This window comes from Trichechus manatus, unplaced genomic scaffold (genome assembly GCF_000243295.1).
Source record: "Trichechus manatus latirostris isolate Lorelei unplaced genomic scaffold, TriManLat1.0 scaffold00006, whole genome shotgun sequence".
In the NCBI taxonomy this organism is placed as follows: domain Eukaryota; kingdom Metazoa; phylum Chordata; class Mammalia; order Sirenia; family Trichechidae; genus Trichechus; species Trichechus manatus.
This window is the reverse complement of record NW_004443942.1, coordinates 1,121,310-1,143,985: the sequence shown is the minus strand read 5'-3', so window position 1 is coordinate 1,143,985 and position 22,676 is coordinate 1,121,310. Positions and strand designations below refer to the sequence as shown.

The 22,676-nt window shown below is 43.8% G+C and overlaps 1 protein-coding gene across 1 annotated transcript; it reads left to right on the top strand.

Moving 5' to 3' along the window:
- The first annotated feature begins 4,483 nt into the window (after window positions 1-4,483).
- NRIP3 (nuclear receptor interacting protein 3) lies at window positions 4,484-21,728 on the top strand. The gene is made up of 7 exons (XM_004369631.2): window positions 4,484-4,735; window positions 17,270-17,431; window positions 17,946-18,028; window positions 19,936-20,075; window positions 20,768-20,820; window positions 20,935-21,029; window positions 21,332-21,728. Exons 1-7 carry the CDS (start codon window positions 4,562-4,564, stop codon window positions 21,345-21,347), a joined length of 723 nt encoding a protein of 240 aa, XP_004369688.1. The 5' UTR covers window positions 4,484-4,561; the 3' UTR covers window positions 21,348-21,728.
- Window positions 21,729-22,676: the final 948 nt, after the last annotated feature.

Genomic DNA, 22,676 nt, shown 5'->3' with positions numbered 1-22,676 from the left:
GGTGTCTACCATGATTATTTTTGTAATCTGCTCAGTCAATAAAACAGTAACTGCTTTCAAGTTGGAAAAAACAAACAAACAAATAGAATCCTAACTGAAGTAGCATCAGCTTGTCTGGTACAATTTTCAACAGCCAGGATGGGATGCAAAGAACTTTACAAACAAGCCATTTGACCTGGGAAAATTAGAATTCTGAGGCACCAGCGGGAGGAGGAGACCTGACCAGCCCTGCTGAAGGAGGCCTTGCCCTTTCCTTAGCAGCCCAGCCTCAGCTCCAAGGAGGAGGTAAGATGCTCACGTGTGACTTAATAGCCTGGAGCTCTGTAGGAAGGCTTGGAGGAAGCATTGGCTAGGGCTCACTCTGACAGCACTGCAACCAAAAGGTTTTCCTGATGCTGTCCCAGGTAATGATGATGGTTGCCTTCTGCTGTGCCCTTCGTACATGCCAGACAATGTGTTGTGTGTATTATTTCACTTAGTGTTCCCAGCAGCCCTGGGAGGTAGATATGTTATCAGCATCATTTTCTAGAAAAAGAACTGAAGCTCACATGGTGAAATAACTTATTAGTCCTACAACTAAGAAGTGACAGAACAGGGATTCAAACCTAGTGTGTTGGACTCTGGAGTCCCTGAGTGGTGCAAACAGTTAAACCAGCCAAAAGACTGGAGATTTGAATCCATCCAGAGGCACCTTGGAAGAAAGACCTGGCAATTGACTTGTAAAAAATCAGCCATTGAAAACTCTATGGAGCACAGTTCTACTTTGACACACATGGGGTCGCCATGAGTCAGACTTGACTAGACTGCAATTGGTTTGTATGTGTGTTGAACTCCAAATCCTGTGTTTTTTTAAAAATAATATTTTATTGTGTTTTCGGTGAAAGTTTACACAGCAAATTAGGTTCGCATTTAACAATTACTACACAAATTGTTCAGAGACATTTGTCAAATCCTGTGCTTTTAACAACTATATTATACTCCCTCCAAGATGGGTCTGTGGGTCAGGGGAGGTTGGCTATATGGAGAATTAATAATTATCTCTTCTGTTGTCACATCCCTCAACAGTTTACAAAGCTCAATTGTATATGCAATCTCACTTAATCCTTACAACATCCATTTTACCGATATGGAAGCTGAGGCTCAGAGGTAAGAAGTGACTTACTCAACGTCATTTGGATAAACTGGATAAACTGCCCAGAGGTGACCCTCCTCAAATTGAGCAGGCCAGTCTATATTCTGCATGAACTCACAGTGTGTGTGCAGGACTGGGGCTGGCCTCACCACACTGACCCATACTTAAGGGCAATGATAGTACCAGTCTGGCCCCAAGGAAGGTCTCTGACAGGTGAGGGGCCCAGCTGGTGTTGTGGCCACAGATCCAACTGCAGAACACAAATCCCGCTACAGCAAAGAGCTCTGCATTCACAAAAGATTCCCAGCTCCAGCCAAGGCCCCACTTATTTTTCAGCGACACTTGATATGGCCCAATTCCAGTTCAGCCAGAGAGATTCCGCTTCCTGGTGTTCCCCGGGTGGATGTAGCTATGAAAGGAGTCCCTTCCTTGGGGCAGGGTCATCCTGGAGGGGGGGTGGGCTACAGGACTGAGCTAAACTGGGGAGTGGACTCTGACTCCTCCCCTAAAGCTTCTACCTGCCCAGCTTCCTCCCTGAGGAAAATAGCTGGCCCTGCCAAGCCCCAGAGGCCCTCACTGTCGGTCCTGTTGTGAAGCTTTGCCGAGTTCACAGGCGCCTGTCCTAGAGAGACAAGGCAAGGCTGTCTTTCACCGTTCCCTGGGTGACCCATGCTTGGAGGAGTGACCAGGCAGGGTTCCAGGAGATGGGACAGAAGGGGCCAGGGCAGCCACCATTGTTCACCGCTGGAAGTGTGCCAGGGGACTGGGAGGTGAGCGGTAATCCCTCCCCACTCCTTGATCTCCTGCTAGAAGAGTCTGCCCTGGGGAGAAGGGGGAAGAAGAGGCAGAGAAGAAGAAGAATCCAGCACTGGGGCTTCCTCGAAGCCAGGTGAGCAGCCTTCTGGATTTGTTTTCCCACAAGCAGTGTGTGTCCTCTAAATCTGGGGCAAGTGCTAAAGACAAGAACGAAGGGAAAGAAGCAAGTTCATGAGGTGAAACCCTGCCCTTCCAGGCCTGGGAAGCCCAGATCAAGTTTCTGGGGCAGACAATTCAGGCTTGGGCAATAACTTAACTTTTCATCATACAAGTAATTATTGGGCTTTCTATGTGCTAGGGATTCAATGGTAAGCAAAAATGGACTCACTTGCCTTCTTGGAGTTTACGGTCTAATTGGGTAGACAAATGCTAATTAAATAACCAAATACCAAGGTGGGGGGGGGGCACTGAAATACCTAGAAGAGAGATACATGGTATATATATATATATAAAACCAAACCCATTGCTCTACAGTTGATTCCGACTCATAGCAACTTTATAGGACAGAGTAGAACTGCCCCCATAGGGTTTCCAAAGAGCAGCTGGTGGACTTGAACTGTCGACCTTCTGGTTAGCAGCCAAGCTTTTAACCACTAGGCCACCAGGGCTCCACACAGTTACATGGTGTGTAATTAGGGAAAATTCACTCACTCCAGGAGGTCAGAGAAGGCTTTCCTTCTCTTAAATGATAACGGAGCTGAAGTCGAACAAGCATAGGAGTTTACTGAAGAAAGTGGAAGAGGGCTCCATGAAGAGGGAAAGGGATGTTCAAAGGCAGCCCATTTGGCAAGAAGGAGTATGGCTCCTTCTCCTCTAAAGAAGGCACATGTGACTGAGGAGTGGAGAAGCAGGTGCGAGCAGACCGTGCAACCATGTGGATCTTTACCTTCAACAGCACCAGGAAGCCTTTTAAGGACCCCTGGTGGTGCAGTGGGAGCCCTGGTGGCGCAGCTGTTAAGGGTTTAGGCTGCTAACCAAAAGTTCAGTAGCTGGACTCCACCAGCCACCCCTTGGAAACCCTATGGAGCAGTTCTGCTCTGTGCTATAGGGCTTGCCATGAGTTGGAATCAACTCCACGGCAACAGGTTTGGTTTTTTAATGGTGCGGTGGTTAAGTGCCCAACTGCTAACCGAAAAGTTGGCGGTTCGAACCGACAAGCCGCTCCTGGTTGTAAATATTTACAGCCTTGGATACCCTATGGGCAGTTCTACTCTGTCCTAGGTCACTATGAGTCGGAATCAACTCGACGGCAGTGGGTTTGGTTTTTTCTTTTTTAGTTTTAGGAAGCCTTGTGAGGTGCTGTAAGGATGGGCGGCTAGGTGGCACAAACGGTTAAGTCCTAGACTACTAGCCGAACCCACCCAAAGGCCACTGGAAAACAGGCCTGCCAATCTGCTTCCTAAGATCACAGCCTTGAAAACCCTATGGAACAGTTCTGCACACATGGGTTCGCCATGAGTCGGAATCTTCCATACTTTCCTCCACGCTATGACTTGGTGGTTCCCCTGGTGATAATGTGTTCTGTACAAGCCAGCGTTGAGGCCAGAACTCAGGATGCCTGCAGCACCATTAGTATGGCTTAAAAGTATATAAGATTCACGAAAAACGGGCTCGAACTGCTCTGGGAAGGATGCTGGATAGACAGGTGAAAGACCCTCGCGAATGTAAGCCCTAGCGTTAGCTGAGAAAGACAGGTGCTTTCTTGCCGGTATATTGAAGAGCAGGTGTAGGGCTCGCATTCCTGTGCAGTCCCGGGGAGGCGAGGGCCCTCTCCAGTCTCCAGCCCCTAGCAGGCCCGCGGGCTCCCGCTTGATGGTGCTTTCCCGGCTAGGAAGCGCAGGTGCCACGCCGCGGGCAGAGGGTGCTGGAGGAGGGAGAGTCCCCGGAGGGCCAGCTCCAGCCCGCCTGCAGGGGCTGCCCCCTCCCCAGTCACGTGGCCGGGTGGGTGGGGACCGACCTGAAGTTGGAGAAATCTTGAGCTCTCCCTACTTCGGAATGTGCCGCCTGCCCTCCTGAGTCCCACCTGCGGGCGCAGTGGCTCCGGGAGGGGGCGCGGAGGTAGGGGCGCCATACCGTGGGAATCTGCAAAGCTAAGCAGCTGCGGGTGCGACCAGACTCGGGGCATGGCACAGCTGTCGGTGATCCCGGGATCTGCCACGGCGTGGACAGGTGAGCGGGTACCAGGGGGCAGTGGCTGGGGAGGGAGGGGCTGCTCTAGCATTAGGTCCCATACCCCATGCTTGTCCAGAGGATGCGGGGCACCCGCAACGGGGTTGGGGGGGTCGACTGAGGAAGAGGCCGCGGACCCTTCGCGCTCTGGGTCGTCTCCTCCAGCGCCACCCATTTCCCGCTTGCTCTTCCCTGGGCAGGGCGGCCTCGCGCGGAGGTCGGCAGCAGATGGGGGGCGCTGGGGAGCCGCGGGCCGGGCTGGGACGCTGTCTGGCCGCGCCTCCCGCGCCTCCCGCGCGCGCACACTGGTTGCTCCCCATGACGTCACGCTCGGCTATAAAGACCGTGGCGCGCCGCTCTTGCTGCGCTGGAGGAGCTCGAGGCTGAGGGCGGGTGGAGAGCTGGGGGGGGGCACCGGGACGCTGGGCCACGGGAGCCTCAGCTATGTTTTACTCAGGGCTCCTCAAGGAGGGCAGCCGCAAGGAGACCGACATGCGGGAGGCAGCGTCGGTGCGGCAGCAGCGCCGGATGAAGCAGGCCGTGCAGTTCATCCACAAGGACTCTGCCGACCTGCTGCCCCTGGACGGCCTCAAGAAGCTGGGCTCGTCCAAGGACACGGTGAGCCCCTGCGGCAGCGCCGCCTCAGGATCCCCGCGCGCGGCGTCGCCCGCTCGCGCCCCGGCCCTCGCCGCCTGTCACCTTCGCGCTGTGCAGTCTCCTCCGGGCCTGCCCATTGCCTCTTTCACTGAGTCACCGCCCCGACCCGCCGCTGTCCGCTGCCGGGCTCTTGTCAAGGATCCCTCTGCATTCAAGATCCCCCTGCTTCAGCTGATCTCAGGATTCCGTCTTGGCTTTCCTAGCTCGCGCTCTCTTCCTCGCTGCCTCTTCCCTTCGCGTCTCTCTTCTCTCGATTAGAAGAGACTTTGCCCTGCCCTCTTGCTCTCAGGTTGCCCTTCCTTCCCATTATTAAAGACGAATTTGAGCCTGGCAGCGAGGGAAGCTCCCGCTGCCCCACAGACTGCTTAGCCAGTCCTATGACCCAGACAGAGGCGACTCCTAATGGGTGTGAGAAGGAGAGAAAGAAGTGGGACGGTGGGTTTCTTGGCAGTTTGGTTGAATCCATTTTCCTTCTATGAAAAAATCTGCTTCTCAGTTTGATTTTGGTCGTATCTACCTTTGTCCTTCTATTCTGGGTGGGGAGAGAGAAAAGGTCGAACATGAAGGTTTCCTGAACCCCAAATATCTCTTCATCGTTCTTCTCTCTTTTCCTGCTAGCCCCAAGGAGGGGCAGAGGGAGGAGGAAGCCCGGCTGCTCCATCTCACTGACTAGCTCATGTGTGGAGCTGGGGCTGGCGCAGTCTTTTTTTCTAGCAGGGTAGTACAGAGGGATTCCTTCGCAGTAAGCAGCGGAAGCCCCAGGACTGGAAGTTTGGGCTCAAAGACCACGCTGTCCTCTGTCTATAGGATGGGGATGGATGGTTAAGCGTTTACCAGTATAGAGAGCTGTGTCTGATTCTTAGACCTCAGTCACTGTAGTGGTGCAGGGCCAAGTTAATGTTTAACTTCGTAGTTTTGTCTGCAGTTTTCTTGTAGTTTATTCTCTTGAACTTCATGGTCACTTTATCTGAGCAGTAATTTATGAAACATTAATTAAATTTATTTTACAGTTGAAGTCGGTGCTCTGTGTAATTTTTCTTTCTTTCTTCTTCTTCTTCTTCTTCTTTTTTTTTTTTTTTTTTGAGCCTTTAGAATGTTTAATTGGAGTTTGGTCAGCCCTGATTCACTGAAGTTGCCATTTCCAGCCCTAGGATGACTATGGAGGGCAGAACTTCTGCATATACTTCTTTAAAAAAAAAAAAACTCACACAAATACCAATATCAGATTTGCCCTACCCCCATTGTGATAATCATTTTAATTACCTATGTGCAGGGGATGTCTACCCCGGTTATCTTGCTCTGTTTTTAAAATGTTATTTTTCATGCACAAGCCACAAGATAGTTAATGTGACTCATGCTAATCCAGAGTGGTGAGAGACTGAAATGTATTCCTAGAAAAGACATAACTCTCTTTCTCTCTTCCCATCTTTAACTTTAAAGTACTCTAGATTTAATTAGCAAATCTAGTCCAAGTCTTCCAACTACTGGCCAAAATAATTCTAGTTCCTGGAAGCCTCAGGAACTAACAAAGAGGAAAGTATTAGGAGAAGAAATAAAATGTGGAATTTTTTTCTTCCCTCCACATTGGATTTAAAATATGATGGACACTTGATTGTCCTGAGCTATCAAGAAGTTCCCCAGCCCTGAGGGATCTCCTGTATCCTCTTTATCCTACCTAGGATTCCTTATACTACTTCATCCTAAGTAGCGAGAATTCTGTCTGCTTTTTTGACTCCTGTCTCTCTCAGTTGAGCCACCCAGGATCTGATAGGATAGAGCATAGACAGTACGCTACAAGGAGGAAGCATCCTCAAGAAGTAGGGTATTTTCATGGGTATGACATACAGCAGTTGACTGTGAGGTCCTGAACCATAGTTCACACTTTCTACCCCCCGCCCTGCCCCATTGTCACTGTTCTCACACCTTTAATGTGCAAGTGATTGCACAGAAGAGCTATAACAGGTCACAGAAGCCAAGGCAGACTGAGATACAGCTAGGAGAGCTGTGAATGCTTAGCTCTCTTGGAACTGATTTTCCTGCCTTGGTACAATCTTAGGAGTAACCTTAGAAGCACACTCTTATCATTTTACTTTATGGATACATCTAGTAGGATAGACCAGTGTTGATGCCATTTTCTTTCACTGGAAGTGAAATTTGGAGGATGCCAAAATTAATTGAACAGTTCTTGCTTGAAGTGGATTATAGTACAAACTCAATAGAAAGGGGACAAGAAAAAGGAGAGGATGGCACTACAGGAAGATGTGGGGGAGGGCAAAGAACAAATTAATTTTCATTGACTCTGGCGTTTGTGCTAGTGTGAAGATCATGGGTTGTTTTCCCTCATACTAGTGAACTATATTCAAATTGTACTGCTGGGTTTTCTGAATTGTCTGCTTCTTACCATACTGTTTCTGTAGTGTTCACTGTTTGATGACAGCCTGCCAACACTTCTTGGATTGGCAAAGGGCTCCCATGGGCGATCAAAGGTGGTCTTGTTCTCTTGGTCCCAGAGAAGTACCTTTACCCTATTCCTGTTTGTGTGGATTTGGCTGCCACAAAGTCTGCTGTGGAAAACTAATCTTATTTTTTGTGTCTGGCTCTCTTATTTTGTTTATCCTTTCATTTTATGCTGCCCATTCTGTATTAGATTAAGAACTAAACCCAGAGGTACGAGTGAGTAATATTATATTTGACTTATTATAAAACAGCTGGATGAATTTGGAGGAAAAAAAAATCCTCTGTTCTTGGAGTTTTGCTTATTGTAATTTATTGTAGCTACCACATTCATAAATATTCTTCTCATTGTGCTAAGGACTTTAAAAAATTTTAGAACAGTTACGTCACATGATAGTATGCTATCTTTCCTATAGGATGATATTACCCACTGAAAGACTCATTACTATCAAGTTGATTCCGACTCATAGCAACCCTATAGAACAGAGTAGAACTGCCCTGTGGGGTTTCCAAGGAGCGGCTGGTGGATTCGAACTACCAACCTTTTAGTTAGCAGCCTGAGCTCTTAACCACTGTGCCACCAGGGCTCCATATGCATATATATACTTCAGGCCATATCCTTACTTGTCCAGCAATAAAGTGAGAGTTTTGCTTTTCTATCTATAATTGATTTTGCTTATAGGCAAATGCTTTAGCCAAACTGACTAGAATTAGGAATGAAGATGAAGGGAGGACAGTAGAAAACAGCAAAGCCAACTAACCATGAAATGATCAGTTTCATTTCACTAACCCTATACTCTGAGTGTCTGGTATACCTGATCATAATCCTTGTCAATTATAGCAGCTGGTGGTGGTGCCCTATAGATTAAAAAAAATAAAAAACCAACCAAACTCGTTGCTGTCGAGTCGATTCCGACTCACAGCGACACTGTAGGACAGAGTAAAACTGCCCCATAGAGTTTCCAAGGAGCGCCTTATGGATTCAGACTGCTGACCTTTTTGGTTAGCAGTCATAGCTCTTAACCACTATGCCACCAGTGTTTTTACCCTATAGATTAGATATCCATAATGCCACAGACATCCGTAATTTAGTAGGTGTTCAAATAATGTTTGCTAGCCCTGGTGGTGCAGTGGTTAAGAGTTATGGCTGCTAACCAAAAGGTGGGCAGTTCAAATCCACCAGCTGCTCCTTGGGAACCCTATTGGGGCAGTTCTACTCCCTCCTATAGGGTTGCTATGGGTCGAAATTGACTCGACAGCAATAAGTATTGTTAGGATGCAATCATGGCTCTGGAAATCTTCCATTTGGGCCAGACCCTGATGTTGTACTGGTATTTTATGCTATCTTCTAAGGCTCCAAAGTTCTCCAGTCCAACACCACCAGGTTGTTAAGATGTTACAGTCAGTAAGCGCTAGAGGAGTTCAGTGGAAGAAATGGTTACTCTGGCCTGGTGTGACAAGAGAGATGGAGACCAACATCTCTTACAGCATGGTACTGGGAGGAAGGGGCCTCCAGAGTGTGCTCTGCAGAATCTCAGAGTAAGAAGTACTTTACAGTTATCTGGTCCAATTCTCCATTCATGTGTCAATCTTCCAAAAATGCAGCCTGCCATGGGCAGCTGAGAAATCACTCTCTCAAACCAATCTACAAAGTAGGTAACAATCAGGAATAAGGCTGTTCTCTTTGAAATGACATGTCTGATGGGTCACGAGGGAAAGTGAAAGGCAAAGAGACAGAACATAGAAGGCCTGGGGCAATGTAACAATCTGCCTTAGGTAGATTTCCATATGTTTTTGAGCAACTGCAAACCAAGGACAATCTGTCCCTGTTCCCCTGGGGTAAAATGGGTCATGTGTTATATATTTAGCTAGTAAGCAAAGAAGAGAAGGCATAGATATTAGTGCCCTTTTAGATTTGCAAGGCTAGAGATAGAGATGTATAGCGGGCTTGAAGTTAGAGTCAATCAGGAGCCCATGTTTATCCACAGACAGTGTATGAAGTCTAAAATGGAGTAAGATGATTTCAGGATCTTCTAGGGAAATAAAAGTGAGTGATATCAAGCTTCTATTTTAGGCTATGCATGACAATTTAAAATACATATGCATATAGTCCACAACTGGACCAATAAGCAACATCATGATAAGTGGACAAAATACTGAAGTTGTAAAGGATTTCATTTTACTTGGATCCACAATCAACGGCCTTGGAAGCAGCAGTTAAGAAATCAAATGATGCATTGCATTGGGCAAATCTGCTGCAAAAGATCTCTTTGAAGTGTTAAAAAGCAAAGATGTCACTTTAAGGTCTAAGGTGCACCTGACCCAAGCCATGGTGTTTTCAATCAACTCATATGCATGTGAAAGCTGGACAATAAATAAGGAAGACTGAAGAAGAATTGATGCCTTTGAATTATGGTATTGGCAAAGAATATTGAATATACCATGGACTGCCGGAAGAACGAACAGATATGTCTTGGAAGAAGTACAGCCAGAATGCTCATTAGAAGCAAGGATAGTGAGACTTCATCTCATATACTTTGGACATGTTATCAGGCAGGACCAGTCCCTGGAGAAGGACATCATGCTTAGTAAAGTAGAGGGTCAGCGAAAAAGAGGAAGACCCTCAACAAGATGGATTGACACAGTGGCTGCAACAATGGGCTCAAGCATAACAATGACTGTGAGGATGGCGCAGGACCCAGCAGTGTTTCGTTCTGTTGTACATAGGGTCACTATGAGTTGGGACTGACTTGATGGCACCTAACAACGACAACATGCACATGGTTACTATTATTTGAGATATTACTCTATATCTGACAGTGTTAAATGCTTTATATGGATCATCGCATTTAATCCTCACAAAAGCACTATGAGGTACTTACTAACTTTAACTCAACTCTGACTCCAAAGTATATGCTTTTAACCACAACTCTTAAGTCAGAGATTGGCAAACCTTTTCTGTAAAGGACCAACAGTAAATGTTTTCGGCTTTGTAGGCCAAACAATCTCTGTCTCAATTACTCAACAATGCTGTTGTAGTGTGAAAGCAGACATAGACAGTAAATGAAGACCATGGTAAGTAGTTTGAATTTTGTTTGAAGAACTATGGGAAGCTATTGAAGAGTTTTGAGTAAGGGAGTGTATTATCTGACTTACCTTTTGAAAAGGTCACTCTGGTTGCTATGTAGAGAATAGATTGGAGAAGGAAGAAAGAAGAGGCAAAAGACAAGTTAGGAGACTGTTGCAGTACAGATAAGAAATGATGGTTGCTTGGATTAGATTGGAGTTAGGAAAGATAGGGAGAAGTAGGTTGATTCCAGATGTGTTTTGGGGGAAGCAATGATACTTGGGATAGGAGGTAAGGGAAAGAGAAGAATCAAGAACGAGTGTAAGTTCGGTGGAAAGGAAGTAACCCAGAATATTAAAACTGAACAGAACTTTGGAGTTCAAATCCTTTTTATCACTGAAATGGAAAGAGAGGCTTAGAGCAAAGTGATACTCAGAAGTTAAAAGTAGAAAGGTTTTATGGAGAAATAATTAAAGATGAGATAGGGGAGGAGGGTGAGTAATAGTTTGTGGAAACTCTAGAATGCTAAATTGAGGATTTGTGTTTGATAATGAGCAAGAGAATCTCTGTAGGGATCATGAAAGTAATGTTTTAGAAGATGGTTTGAACTTAGTAGCAACAGATGTGGAAAGGAAAATATGAGTGGTATTAAGGAGGCGGAATTTTACTCACCAAGGTAGAGAGTAAGGGAGAAAGTGCAAGTTTTGTGGAAAGATCAGTGGGAAAAGTTAAGTGTGAAGTGCCTGTGGAATGTCTAAGTGGAGAACAGAAGTTCAAATATGCAGTTGGATCTATGGGTCTAAAATTCAAGAGTGAGGTCTGGTCATGAGATAGAGTTATCAACATAAAGGTAGAAATTTGTGGAGTGAAAGTGGATAAAATTGCCTGGAGAGTATGTAGAGTGAGAAAAGAATCAACAATAAAGCAATGAGGAACACTAACGTTGAAGAAATGAGAAGAACCAGTGAAAGAGACAGGTATGGAATAGAGATATGGTTTTAGAAGCCAGTGGAGGAGAGTTTCAGGCAAAATGGAGTGCTGAGTTTATTGCAGCATTGTTTCTAATGGCAAAAACTGGGGAAACAATCTAAATGTCCATTAGTAAGGAAATAGTCAAATTGAGGTATATTTGTACTACAAACAAAAATATCTGCAGGGGATGTGCTGTTTTAAAATGCAGAAAGTAGAGCAGGTGTAAGAACATAGGTACTAAGCTGGTTATAAGGTAACCTGGCATTACACCTGCCTAAATTACATTGTTGGTGCACGTATGTGCTCACACTTTAATTTCTGCATGATCTGGCAGACACTGTTAGTTGGCTAAATCATCACCCGTTATCAGCCCTGTTTTATCGGCCTGTCTCTTCTATAGAGATTCCAAAAACCCATTGCCGCTGAGTTGATTTCGACTCATAGTGACCCTACAGAACAGAGTAGAGCTGCCCCATAGGGTTTCCAAGGAGCGGCTGCTGGATTCGAACTGACAACCCTTTGGTTAGCAGCCGTAGCTCGCTGTAGTTCTTAACTACTGTGCCACCAGAGCTCCCTATAGAGATTAGAAAAGCTAAATTTCCTCTCAACCTCCTTTGCATCTAGAAGTGGCCATGAGAGTTCTGACCAAGAAGATATAGGCAGAAGACTGCTGAGGGAATTTCTGAGAAAGCTTTTGCTTTCCCAATAAAAGGAACAGATTGTATTAGCATAGTCCCTGCCTCCTTGCTCATTCCTTGAATGTGGATGTAATGCCTGAAGCCGAGACACTCATCTTGTGGCCATGAGGGAATGTCCAAGAAAATTACAGAGACAGTAGCCCTAAAGTTGTTAGGCTGCTGAGTCAATGCCAGCAGCATCTGCTTCCAGAGATTTTGTTATATGAGAAAAATAAACCTCCATTTAAGCCACTGTAAGTTGATTTTTCTTGTGGCTGAACGTTTCCCTAACTGATATATGTAGTATATTTTGCATTTCATTTTTTAAATAAAAAAATACATGTATATAATTTAAAACTTTAAAATATTTTTAACTGTTCCTTGCATTAGGGATATCCACATTTCTAAAGAAATAGTGATACCGCTATTTCTTGGTTTATTGATTTTACCATTATATATTTTCTATAAAATAGATAAGAATTTAATACTCTTACACCTTCCTATCATGTCCTTTCTCCTAATCTAGTAATATTCTGTTAAATAATTATTTTAGGTTAAATCAGCATTTACTCTTACATTATTATGACTATGTTCATAGTATTCACAGCTGAGTCAAATAATGTACTATGATTATGTTTCCTTTTTCATACAAATATTTGTTTTTATAAAAATTAATTATTGCATTGTGTTTTCCTTTACTTAATTTTCTATGTACCTATAAGCAGTTTATTCCCAAACTCTCTGATAAAAGTTTAAATCTTCTCCCAATACCTTTAAACTATAGATCATCTATCAGGTCCATTTTTTTTTTTTCCTTGGAAACATCTGTCCTGGAGCCCTCTATCCTCCCATTCCATTTTGGACTGATTGCTCTGTAGACTTGCTACACAACCTATATCCTGGACTTTTCCTCCAACACTCTTCTCAGACTTTCCTTTGCCTTTCTTCTCTATTGGATCCTTTATTTCTTGCGTCCCATGCTTTTCTCTTGGTTTATTTCCCTTGCTTTCCTGGAGCATATTCTCTAGTATCTTCTGGAGGATGCATGGGAAATAAATTTTCCTGAGTCTTGACTGATAGTTTGACGAGGTTTAGAAATTGTGTACTGTCAGACTTCTAAAAGTTTTATTTCATTGTCTCTTAGCTTCCATTGTTACCATGCCATTCTTCTTCCCAGTCCTTTGTACTTGCATTGTATTTTTCTCTATGGAGAATTTTGGAATCTGTGTCATCCTTAATATTCCAAAATTTTACAGTAATGTGAAATCTTGGTGTGGATCTTTTATCATTCATTTTGTTAGGCTTCTTGTGGGCCCTCTCAATCTTTAAACTTGTTCTTTAATTCTGGCTCAATGTGGACGCTCACCCTCTCCCGTTCCAGAGATCTAGAGTCTCTCCAAAGAATAAATTTCTGGCATTCTTCTCAGTTGTCTGAGTCAAGTGGTAGTCTTATACTGGCCTTAAACTAATCTATTTCCAATGGTAATCACACCCTCCAACTAACTCTCTCTCTCTATATATATATGTATATATATTACATATATAATAGCTTAAACATAATAGTTTAATTTTTCTTAAGTAACAGTACTAGTGGAAGGGCCAGCAAGATAGCCCTCTTCCATGTAATTATTGAAGCACCAAGGCTGAGAGTGGCTCTTCTATCGTCATCTTGTTGCTTCCAAGAGGTTACCCTACAGGTAATCTCTATTCTAGCCCAGTTAGAAGAAGAAACGAATATGGAGGAGTATACTTGGGAGATTTTTATGGGCGAGGCCTAGAAGTGGCACATGTCACTTCTACTCACATTCCAATGGCTAGAACCCAATCAGATAGCCACACTTAATTGCAAGGAATGAATGCTAGGAAACATAATCTCGGTATCTGCTAATGAAGAAAAGGATTAACATGGATTTTGGTGAGCAACTGACAGTCTCTGCCACTCCAGGTTCCGTGAAGTGAAATAGCGTTAATTGCTTAACTTTATCTAGTCTAGATCAGTTACCACTTTTCTGTCTGCTTTTCAGATTCCAAAATTTTGTCAACATCTCTCTTTTTCTCTTGTTACCTTCACTATTCTCTTTGTCCTTGTGAGTTTAGGCTTTCTTATTTCTTTACTGTCATTTTAGTGAAATTGGTTGGGTACAAAGGTAAATGTACAATTAGACTGTCACTTAAAACATGCAGGCATAGAAATGACCAAAGAAAAACATCTCTGAGAGTCATATGGGTTTATTGGCTGCAAATTTGCAGTCCTTGAACTGTACTATAATACTTTTTAGTTATAAAAATAAATAAAGAGACCTATACGTACTGACAAGGAAAAATGCCTTTCATATATTAAATGAAAATGCAAATTTCAAAACAGTATTGTAGTATGATCTTATTTTTATATATGCTTATAAATGTATTAAAAGTTTTGGAAGGATATACTTCTAAATCTTAGTGGTCATTATCTGTAGGGAGTGAAACTAAGAAGGGGTTGAGAGGTTGGAGAGGCTTGCTTTTAAAATTTTTTATATTTTAGTGATACTTAAATTTTTTACATTGATATGTAGTGTTTTTGAAGCTTTTCTGGTTACTAAAGAACAAATAAAGGCACAGTTCAGAGGGCCAAATGCCCTAGAGAAGTCAAATGAAGAATGAAAAATGTTTATTGCATTTGGAAATTAGGAGGTCATTTCTATAGTAGGATCAGAAGTGATTTCAGTGAAGAAAATACAGTGTATCAGGAAATAGACATTATGATTTAAGCTATATTTTTTAAGACCATTCAAGAGAAGGCTGTGGTTAGAGGAGGATATGAGTTGAGGAGGCAAGACTTAAGGTTTTGTGGGGGAGGTTTGCTCCCCAGTAGATGAGAATTTTGGGTATATTTTATAGCCTATGGGAGAAGGATCCAGGAGGAAGGGAGGAAAATACAGAAGAGGGATTACTTCAAGGAGAATTATTTCAGAACTTTTTCCACCTGTCTTATCTGTCCAATGATGATTAGGTATCTCTGCAAGATAAACAGTGGCCAGGTCAAGTGGTGTTCAGCAAGACCAGTGTAGAAGAAGGACCCCAAACCTTAGACTAGATAGGAGGGCTTTGATTAGATAGCCTTCGAAGCCCTTTCTAATCCTCAATTTTACAAATCCAGTTTATTTGAGTTGATCATGCTAAGTGTTATTGTTGTTGTTGTTGTTAGGTGATGTTGAGTAGGTTCCAATGCAAAATGACCTTAGGCATAATGGAACAAAACATTGCCTGGTCCTGAGCCATCCTCACAATCGTTGCTATGCTTGAGCTCATTGTTACAGCCACTGTGTAAATCCATCTCATTGAGGGTCATCTTCTTTTTTGATGACTCTCTACTTTACCAAGCATGATGTCCTCCAGGATTGATCCCTCCTTGTAACCTGTCGAAATTAAGCAACACAAAGTCTCACCATCCTCGCTTCTAAGGAGCATTCTGGCTGTACTTCTTCTAAGACAGATTTGTTCATTTTTCTGGCAGTCCATGTTATATTCAATATTCCTTGCTAACACCATAATTCAAATGTCAGTTCTTTGATCTTCCTTTTCCCTTTTTTTTTTTCCCACTAAGTTACACCTGACCCAAGCCGTGGTATTTTCAGTTACCTCATATGCACACAAAAACTGGACAAATGAAAAAGGAAGGCCGTGCTAAGTGTAGGCTGACAGAAACAAACACCTTGCTTTAGTATGGCTTGAGCTAGGCATGTAGGCTTATTAGTGACAGAGTTGAGAATGAATAATTTCTGTTTCTTTTGAAGAGCAAAGCATTCTCCTAGTTTAAAAAAACAAAAAAACCAAACCCGTTGCCGTCAAGTCGATTCTGACTCATAGCAACCCTATAGGACAGAGTAGAACTCCCCCATAGAGTTTCCAAGGAGCATCTGGTGGATTTGAACTGCCAGCCTTTTGGTTAGCAGCCATAGCCCTTAACCACTATGCCACCAGGGTTTCCTTCTCCTAGTGTAGCATCAGGAAATCTGACAGAGTTTATATTTACACTAGCTCCTTATGAAACTAAGAAGCTCTCATTTTTGTTATAAATGCCTTCCCCTTCCCTTTTTCCCAAGGATACTAATTCAGAACCTGCTTTGCCAACAATTAGTGTATTTTGGGAATCCATTTCTTTGCCTCACCAGGGTTACAGTGAGTCATGGCTCTGACTCCATTCTTCCGTAGAAATCTGTAAAGTGACAAATAATGAAGACCTTCTCCAGTTCTACCCCCTTCCCAGGGAACATTCTAGGCTTTGGATTTCTAAGAGTGATTCTCTTCCCCCTAGAATTAAAGTGCCATCTGGTATGTTAGATAGAAGCTTGGGGTTAGACTCTATCCTTGGAGGGATTTTGAATGTTATTGTAAACTGGGGATAAGATGTTTGCATGTAGACATTTATCAACTCAAATTATTTTTTTTGAGAGGGGGCTTACGCTTCCTGGTGGCCAGTTTGGGTAGGAACAGAAGAGTATGGATATATCTGCCCTAGAAACTCTATCAGAGAACAGACTTTAACTCCTCGTTCTGCTTCCTAACATTAGGTATCTTGGCACAGATATAAGGTCCCCTGCTTCTTGGCCCCCTTTTATGTCCCCTTTATGCCCCTACTTTTTGGCCTGTTGAAGACAGGGGGGCTGGATGAGTCTAGAGGATATCAGTGAGGATGATTCTTGTGGGTTCTGCCAGGTTCCAAAGTGTGTCTCTTGATAGTGTTGCTCAAAAGGTATGAATTCCTGTTTTCCTACCCCACTCTACCTCCATCAATGACTCAACCCACAGGAGAGCCAGGCCACCAATAAGACTGTGAGGCAGTGAGACTTGAAATAGAAATAAAAAGAGCTTCTGACTACCAGGGCTTGGTAGGTTTCTTCAGCCTGTGAGAACGATCTGTCCTTTCTATGACGGACTGATTTACAGTCACCTGGGAAGATACAAAGATCATGTATTCCACATAGAATAATGCCACTTTTCCCCTGTAATGCCCTTCTAAGGGGAGAGGAGGCAGCAGGCCCAAGCTGACTGAATTATAAGGTTCCCTAGTTCTCTTTAGCTGTAGAATGTTCATTGGCCTTGCCAACGTTTCCCAGTGTCCTTTCTTGCTCTTTCATTCACTCAGGGTGGCCTACTGCAAATTGGTTTATATACCTGCTGTGACAGTACTAGTGAAGCCCCAACTTGAAGGAAGAATAAATAAAAAGCAATGGTAGAGCTCAGTTATGTGAGGCTCCTTCATTATTTCTGTGAAACCTCGGGGACAGTGGGAGTGGGGGAAATGGCCCGTCACTAAGAAACCTCTGCTTTCTATTCCTCAAGCAACCTCGTAACATTCTACAGAGACGCCTCATGGAAAGCAACCTATCTAAGCTCCGAAGCAGCCGTGTTCCTTGGGCCTCCAAGACCAACAGACTCAATCAGGCTAAGTCCGAGAGTCTAAAGAAGTCTGAGGATGATGACATGATTTTGGTTTCTTGCCAGGTAATATTCTGAGGGCAGCTTTGGGATTTTCTGGAAAGTAGGATTTGGAAGCCCTCTATGATCCTAAGAGTGAGCCCTCTCCTCTAAACACTATAGAGTTGTGGGTCTTACCATGAAATTCATCAATGGACTTTAAAGGAGGCACTCCATATAACACTGGAGTGCATGCAAAAATTTTGTATGCATGTTCATCTTTATGGGAAGAAGAACCAAAGCTTTCATCAGATTTGCAAAAGGGTTATGTGACGATTAACAAAGAAAAAGATTAAAAACTCCCTGGCATGTGGAATAAACACCCAAAGTCTTTGGGATCCTCTGTCAGTACTGGATTCAGCAGGAAAGAGCCACTCAAAGGCAGACTCAGCAGCGGGTAAAGATGGGACAGAGTACCAACCTGTAATTTTAAGGGTGCTCTCCAACCCTGTCTTTCATACAACATCTGCTGCTTGCTGTCTGGATCTCCTTTCCCTTTGCTCCCCAGCTCCGTTTGAACAGTGTTATTTCCTCTCCACAGTGTGCTGGAAAGGATGTGAAAGCCTTGGTTGACACAGGCTGTCAATATAATCTCATCTCCTCAGCCTGTGTGGACAGATTGGGGTAAGTAGCTGTTTCTGCTGGGTGGAAGTCAGATGTGAATGCACTTTTTGTGAATCTGTTTTGTGATTTCAGATGAGGATCTCCACAGAGACTCAAAGTGTGCAGAACTCAGGTTTCAGCTGGAACTAGAGCTCTTAGGAGAGGGGAAGAGTGGTGGGTTGTCAGGCAGCTAGTAGAAGTCAGTGTGCCAAGCAAGCCTCAGGCTTTCCATTAACTCCCACCTATTAAGTTTTGAGCAGAGGCTTCTGGACTCTGGCACAAGAGAGCGTGAGATCCCTGGCTCAGTGTGTGCCCTCCCCTGATCTGCCAGACAACATATTAGAAGGAGCTGTCCTGTTGGTGTACCTTAGATGAGTAAAAGCAGGGACATGGTTGGCCTCGCTTACTTAGGTCCGTCTGGAGCCTACTCTGCCTATCCTCAGAAATGTTTGAGTGAGAACTGGCAACAGGGCTGCGATTGCTGCTGGGCCTGCTTAACCAATAGTTTCCTCTCTGGTAAGAATATGTAAAATTGTATCCTACTGCTACTCCTGCTGGTGATCGGATGTGAGGCAAACACCTCAGATCTTAAATAACTTCCATTCTCTAGCAGGTAGATTTGGGTTCTCCCTCTTTTAGTCAGAGAAAGCCATTTTCTGTCTTACCTCCTTATTCATCAATCTCTACTTTTCTTTCTTTCCTTCTTACTCTTTCCTCCAAAGTACCAGAGGGGCTCTGGTGTCTAGCCCAGAATCAGGAAGATCAACCCAACATCTTTTTCCACATCTCCAGCCCTAAATATGATAAATCATCCCCCAGCCCAAATCTCTGTAATGAAACAACTGCTAGGATAGATACAGCAGCCCATTTGAGCTACATTCAAGATGTCCGTATTCTTAGGGTTTGCATAAGGTTTGATTTTTATAATCAGTGACCTCTATTCCTTTTCATCTCACCCCTCACCAGCACTGTGATTCTTTTAAAATGGACCTGTGGATTTTGAATATTGCTATTTAGGGTTATGGGGGAGTCCAGTGCACAAGTGCTCCTGTGGGAAGAATCCTGAACCTCTTTATGTGAATAGATGAGATACAGTGCAACGTGATGTTTCCAGAAAGACTAATCATGTACTGGTGCATAATTAGGCAGCAGACTGCCATGATTCCAGAGGAATTAATAACCATCTCTAAAACTGCAATTATTTTCCTTTTGGATGGACTGTAACAGCAAAGGAGAGGAAATGGAAGAAAGCAGAAGTATTGGCACAGGAAGTCCATAATCAAGTATTTATCCACCAACCCATAATAGCTCGGGTGCTAGTTGTTCCAATCAGCTTACATAACTGTGAAACCTTGGTGCTGTTCCTTTCCTTCCTCCCCTGCACAGACAAATTAGAAATTTCTCCATGTTCTTCCTTGCTGATGCCAATATCAATGCACTTACCAAATAAGTACCTGCCCCCACTGACTTTCTAACCTAAGAGAGACTGATGAGGAGAGACTGACATAGAAAGGACAAAGAGAAGATTAGACATTGAACAAGCATCTTCTAAAACTATGGATTAACCTGTCTTTCCTGAGATCTATTATGGGTAGACAGGACATGTTAACTAAACTGCCTCACACATAGTTGGGGATATTAGGATGCAGAATAGGATTCTCTGAGTGTGTCAGCTCCCTCCTTTCACCAGTGCAGGTAGTGAATGTAAGCTTTTTGAGAATAGGAACCGAGTCTTGTTTTTTGATATCCTCCTTGCATGTTTAGGAAAAAGTGCTGAAACAACAGGTGCAAGCTGACAAGCATTTTTTGTGTAAATTAATCCAAGGAAATCCCTGGAGAATTCCAGTTGTGGGTCAGAAAGTAGGCATTATCAGATTCTGTCAGAAACCTCTGCCAAGAGTACTTTGGTATCTTCCTCTCTGATGCAGTCTTAAGGAGCATGTCAAATCTCACAAACATGAAGTGGAGAAGCTTTGTCTACCCCGGCATCTCAAAGTAGTGGGCCAGATTGAGCACCTAGTGATCACACTGGGCTCCTTCCGCTTGGATTGCCCAGCAGCTGTGGTTGGTGAGTAGAATTGGGGACTGGACCTATAGACCGCCAATGTACACCCTTCTCCTACCTCCAGCAAACTCTCCTGAGATCTCATGCCTGTAAATATTGGCTTCTTCTCTTTCTTTCTTCACTTCACTTTCACCACTTTCTGGTACTATAGACCTCGTCCCAGTTATTGCCCTCCAACGTACCAGATGGGCCCTGGGCTACATTCAAGACATGTTGAGAATCACTCATAAAAAGGAGTGTGTAACTTAGTTGAAATTCAAGCGGCAAGAAGCAGATATTTTAGTGTTCAGGTGAAAATGGCAGCTGAGAGCTTTCCATGAGCTAGTTTTGGGATAGAGGAAGGATTGCCCATTAATTCTTTGATGGTTTCCCAATATCTCTTTCTATACTTCCCCTTGTGCATTCTATATTAGACTACTCTTAAGTTCCTGGTTTTTGTCTAATGGCCTTTTTCCTTTAGAGTTAAAAAGATAGAGCTAGGTTTGAATCCTGGGTCTATTGCCTTTTAACTATATGATCTGAGCAAATTATTTATTATTATAATCAACAGATGTTTATTGGATGGATGGATGGATGGACGGACAGATGGATGGATGGACGGACTGATGGATGATGAATGGAACTTAGTGGTGATCAGGCTGAACTTCTAAACCATCATGGAAATAGCTGAATCTTAAATTTCTGCTTTTCTTTAGAGGACAATGAGAAAAACTTATCCCTTGGTCTCCAGACACTTCGATCCCTGAAGGTAGGGTTGAGTCTACTTTCCTTTTGATATTTCCTCTCTGAGATAGGGTCTTCTTACATGGGAATTCCATAATGGGGTCATTAACAGGGACCAGTGATTCTCTTTTGTTTTCAGTGTATCATAAATCTGGATAAGCACCAGCTGATCATGGGGAAGACAGACAAAGAAGAAATCCCTTTTGTGGAGACAGTTTCCTTGAATGAAGACAAGTGAGTGCCCAGATGGGTCAGATCAAGTCAAATCCATCTATCCATGAGCTGGAGGGAACTGGGAATTATCAAACAGGATATGGGTTGTGCCCCGCCTTTGGCCTCCAATCATATCACAAACCTGCCCCTCCCCACCCCCAGAGTTTACATCCCACAGAACTCTCTACCCATACTTCAGAATGAGCAGTGGTGATATCACACAGAGTAGTGGGGAAGATGAATAGCTTTTAAACTAAAATTGTCTTCAGCCTAACCTTTTAAAATTTGGTATCATTTCTTCTGATATTTCTTTCTCATTTCAGCACTTCAGAAGCATAACTACAGCCTGCAGCGTGTCTGCATGTATGCACACACACCAGGTTGACAGATTGCAGTACCAAATGCAGTAGCAACTTGCTGTGGACCAAGTCCTTCCCTCTAATAGAAGCTCCAGGGGCTCCTCCCCACCCAGACCTCTCTAGACTGTAGTCTGTGCTTAGAGATCTTGTCTGGTTATAGCCATTGTTTTTTACTTCTTTGATCACTTAATTTATAGACCTTTTGACACTGCCGGGTCTCACTTATGGCCTATTTTTCTGCTTTCTCCAGGAATTTGCTTTTATTAGTCAAGTATAGAGGCTGCCAGGTTCTATTTCTCCATAGATACATTTGCTTCTTTTCCTGTAGCTAAATGTATAATAAACAGAAACTTGACCTTTACCTCCTTTCAGCTGTTTCAAAGAGGTGCAGGAGACCTATGTCTTAGAATTTCTTCTAATTTATTGATTACTCAAGTATGAACCTGAAAGAGCCCAGAGAGATCATCTAGTCCAACTATTTCATTTAAAGGTCAAGAGAAGCAAGTGGATTGTCTAACCTCATATACTGAGTCAGTGGCAGAAAGGGACCTAGAACTCAGACCTGACTTCCAAGCCAAGGCTATGTTCATTCGCCCACACTTCCTCATTTGTCTTCCAGCCTTTAGAGGCGAGCAAAGAGGTGAGAAATGTAAAAAGGTAGAGTAGGGGAAGAATATGCTTTAGGGATGGATTTTAGGGGGATCTGCCTCCTGTGTATTAAGCCCACTAAAAGTCCCCTGCCTGCCCAAAAATGTCACAGTCAGGCCCTTATCTTGGTGCCTGAAAGCTGAGAGTACAAAGAGGAATGAGATGGTTTCTCACCTTGAACTCAGAGAGAAGTGGTGGAAGTGGGGAGGAACAGAGATAGGGGAACATAAATCCCTCTCTGAGATGGAATTGAATGCTTCAGTCAATAATCTGCACACTGTTCTCAGCCATTTTATACCCCCCAAGATCCAAGGTCTCAAGTACCTGGGAACAGGGGTAGGGAAAGGAGATGAAAAAACCCAGAGCAGGCACAGAATAGAAGGGAGTAGACTGGTTAGAATCGATTGGTGGGGAGGCTTACCTGGAGAAACCTTTCTGGAATGGAGCTAGGGAATGAAACATCCAGGCAAGGAATTGAGGAGTGAGACGCTCTTCAACACTGTACTGGTACAAGGAAAGAGACAGGGCAGGAGCTGCCAGTGTTAAGGGCAACCTTTTCTAACTGCACAATATTTCCTGACCCCTCTCAAAGGGCTGGGGAGATCACAGGGGCTTCTTGAAGCTTTTTTGTTGGAGTGTCAGCTTAGGCACACGGGTTCCT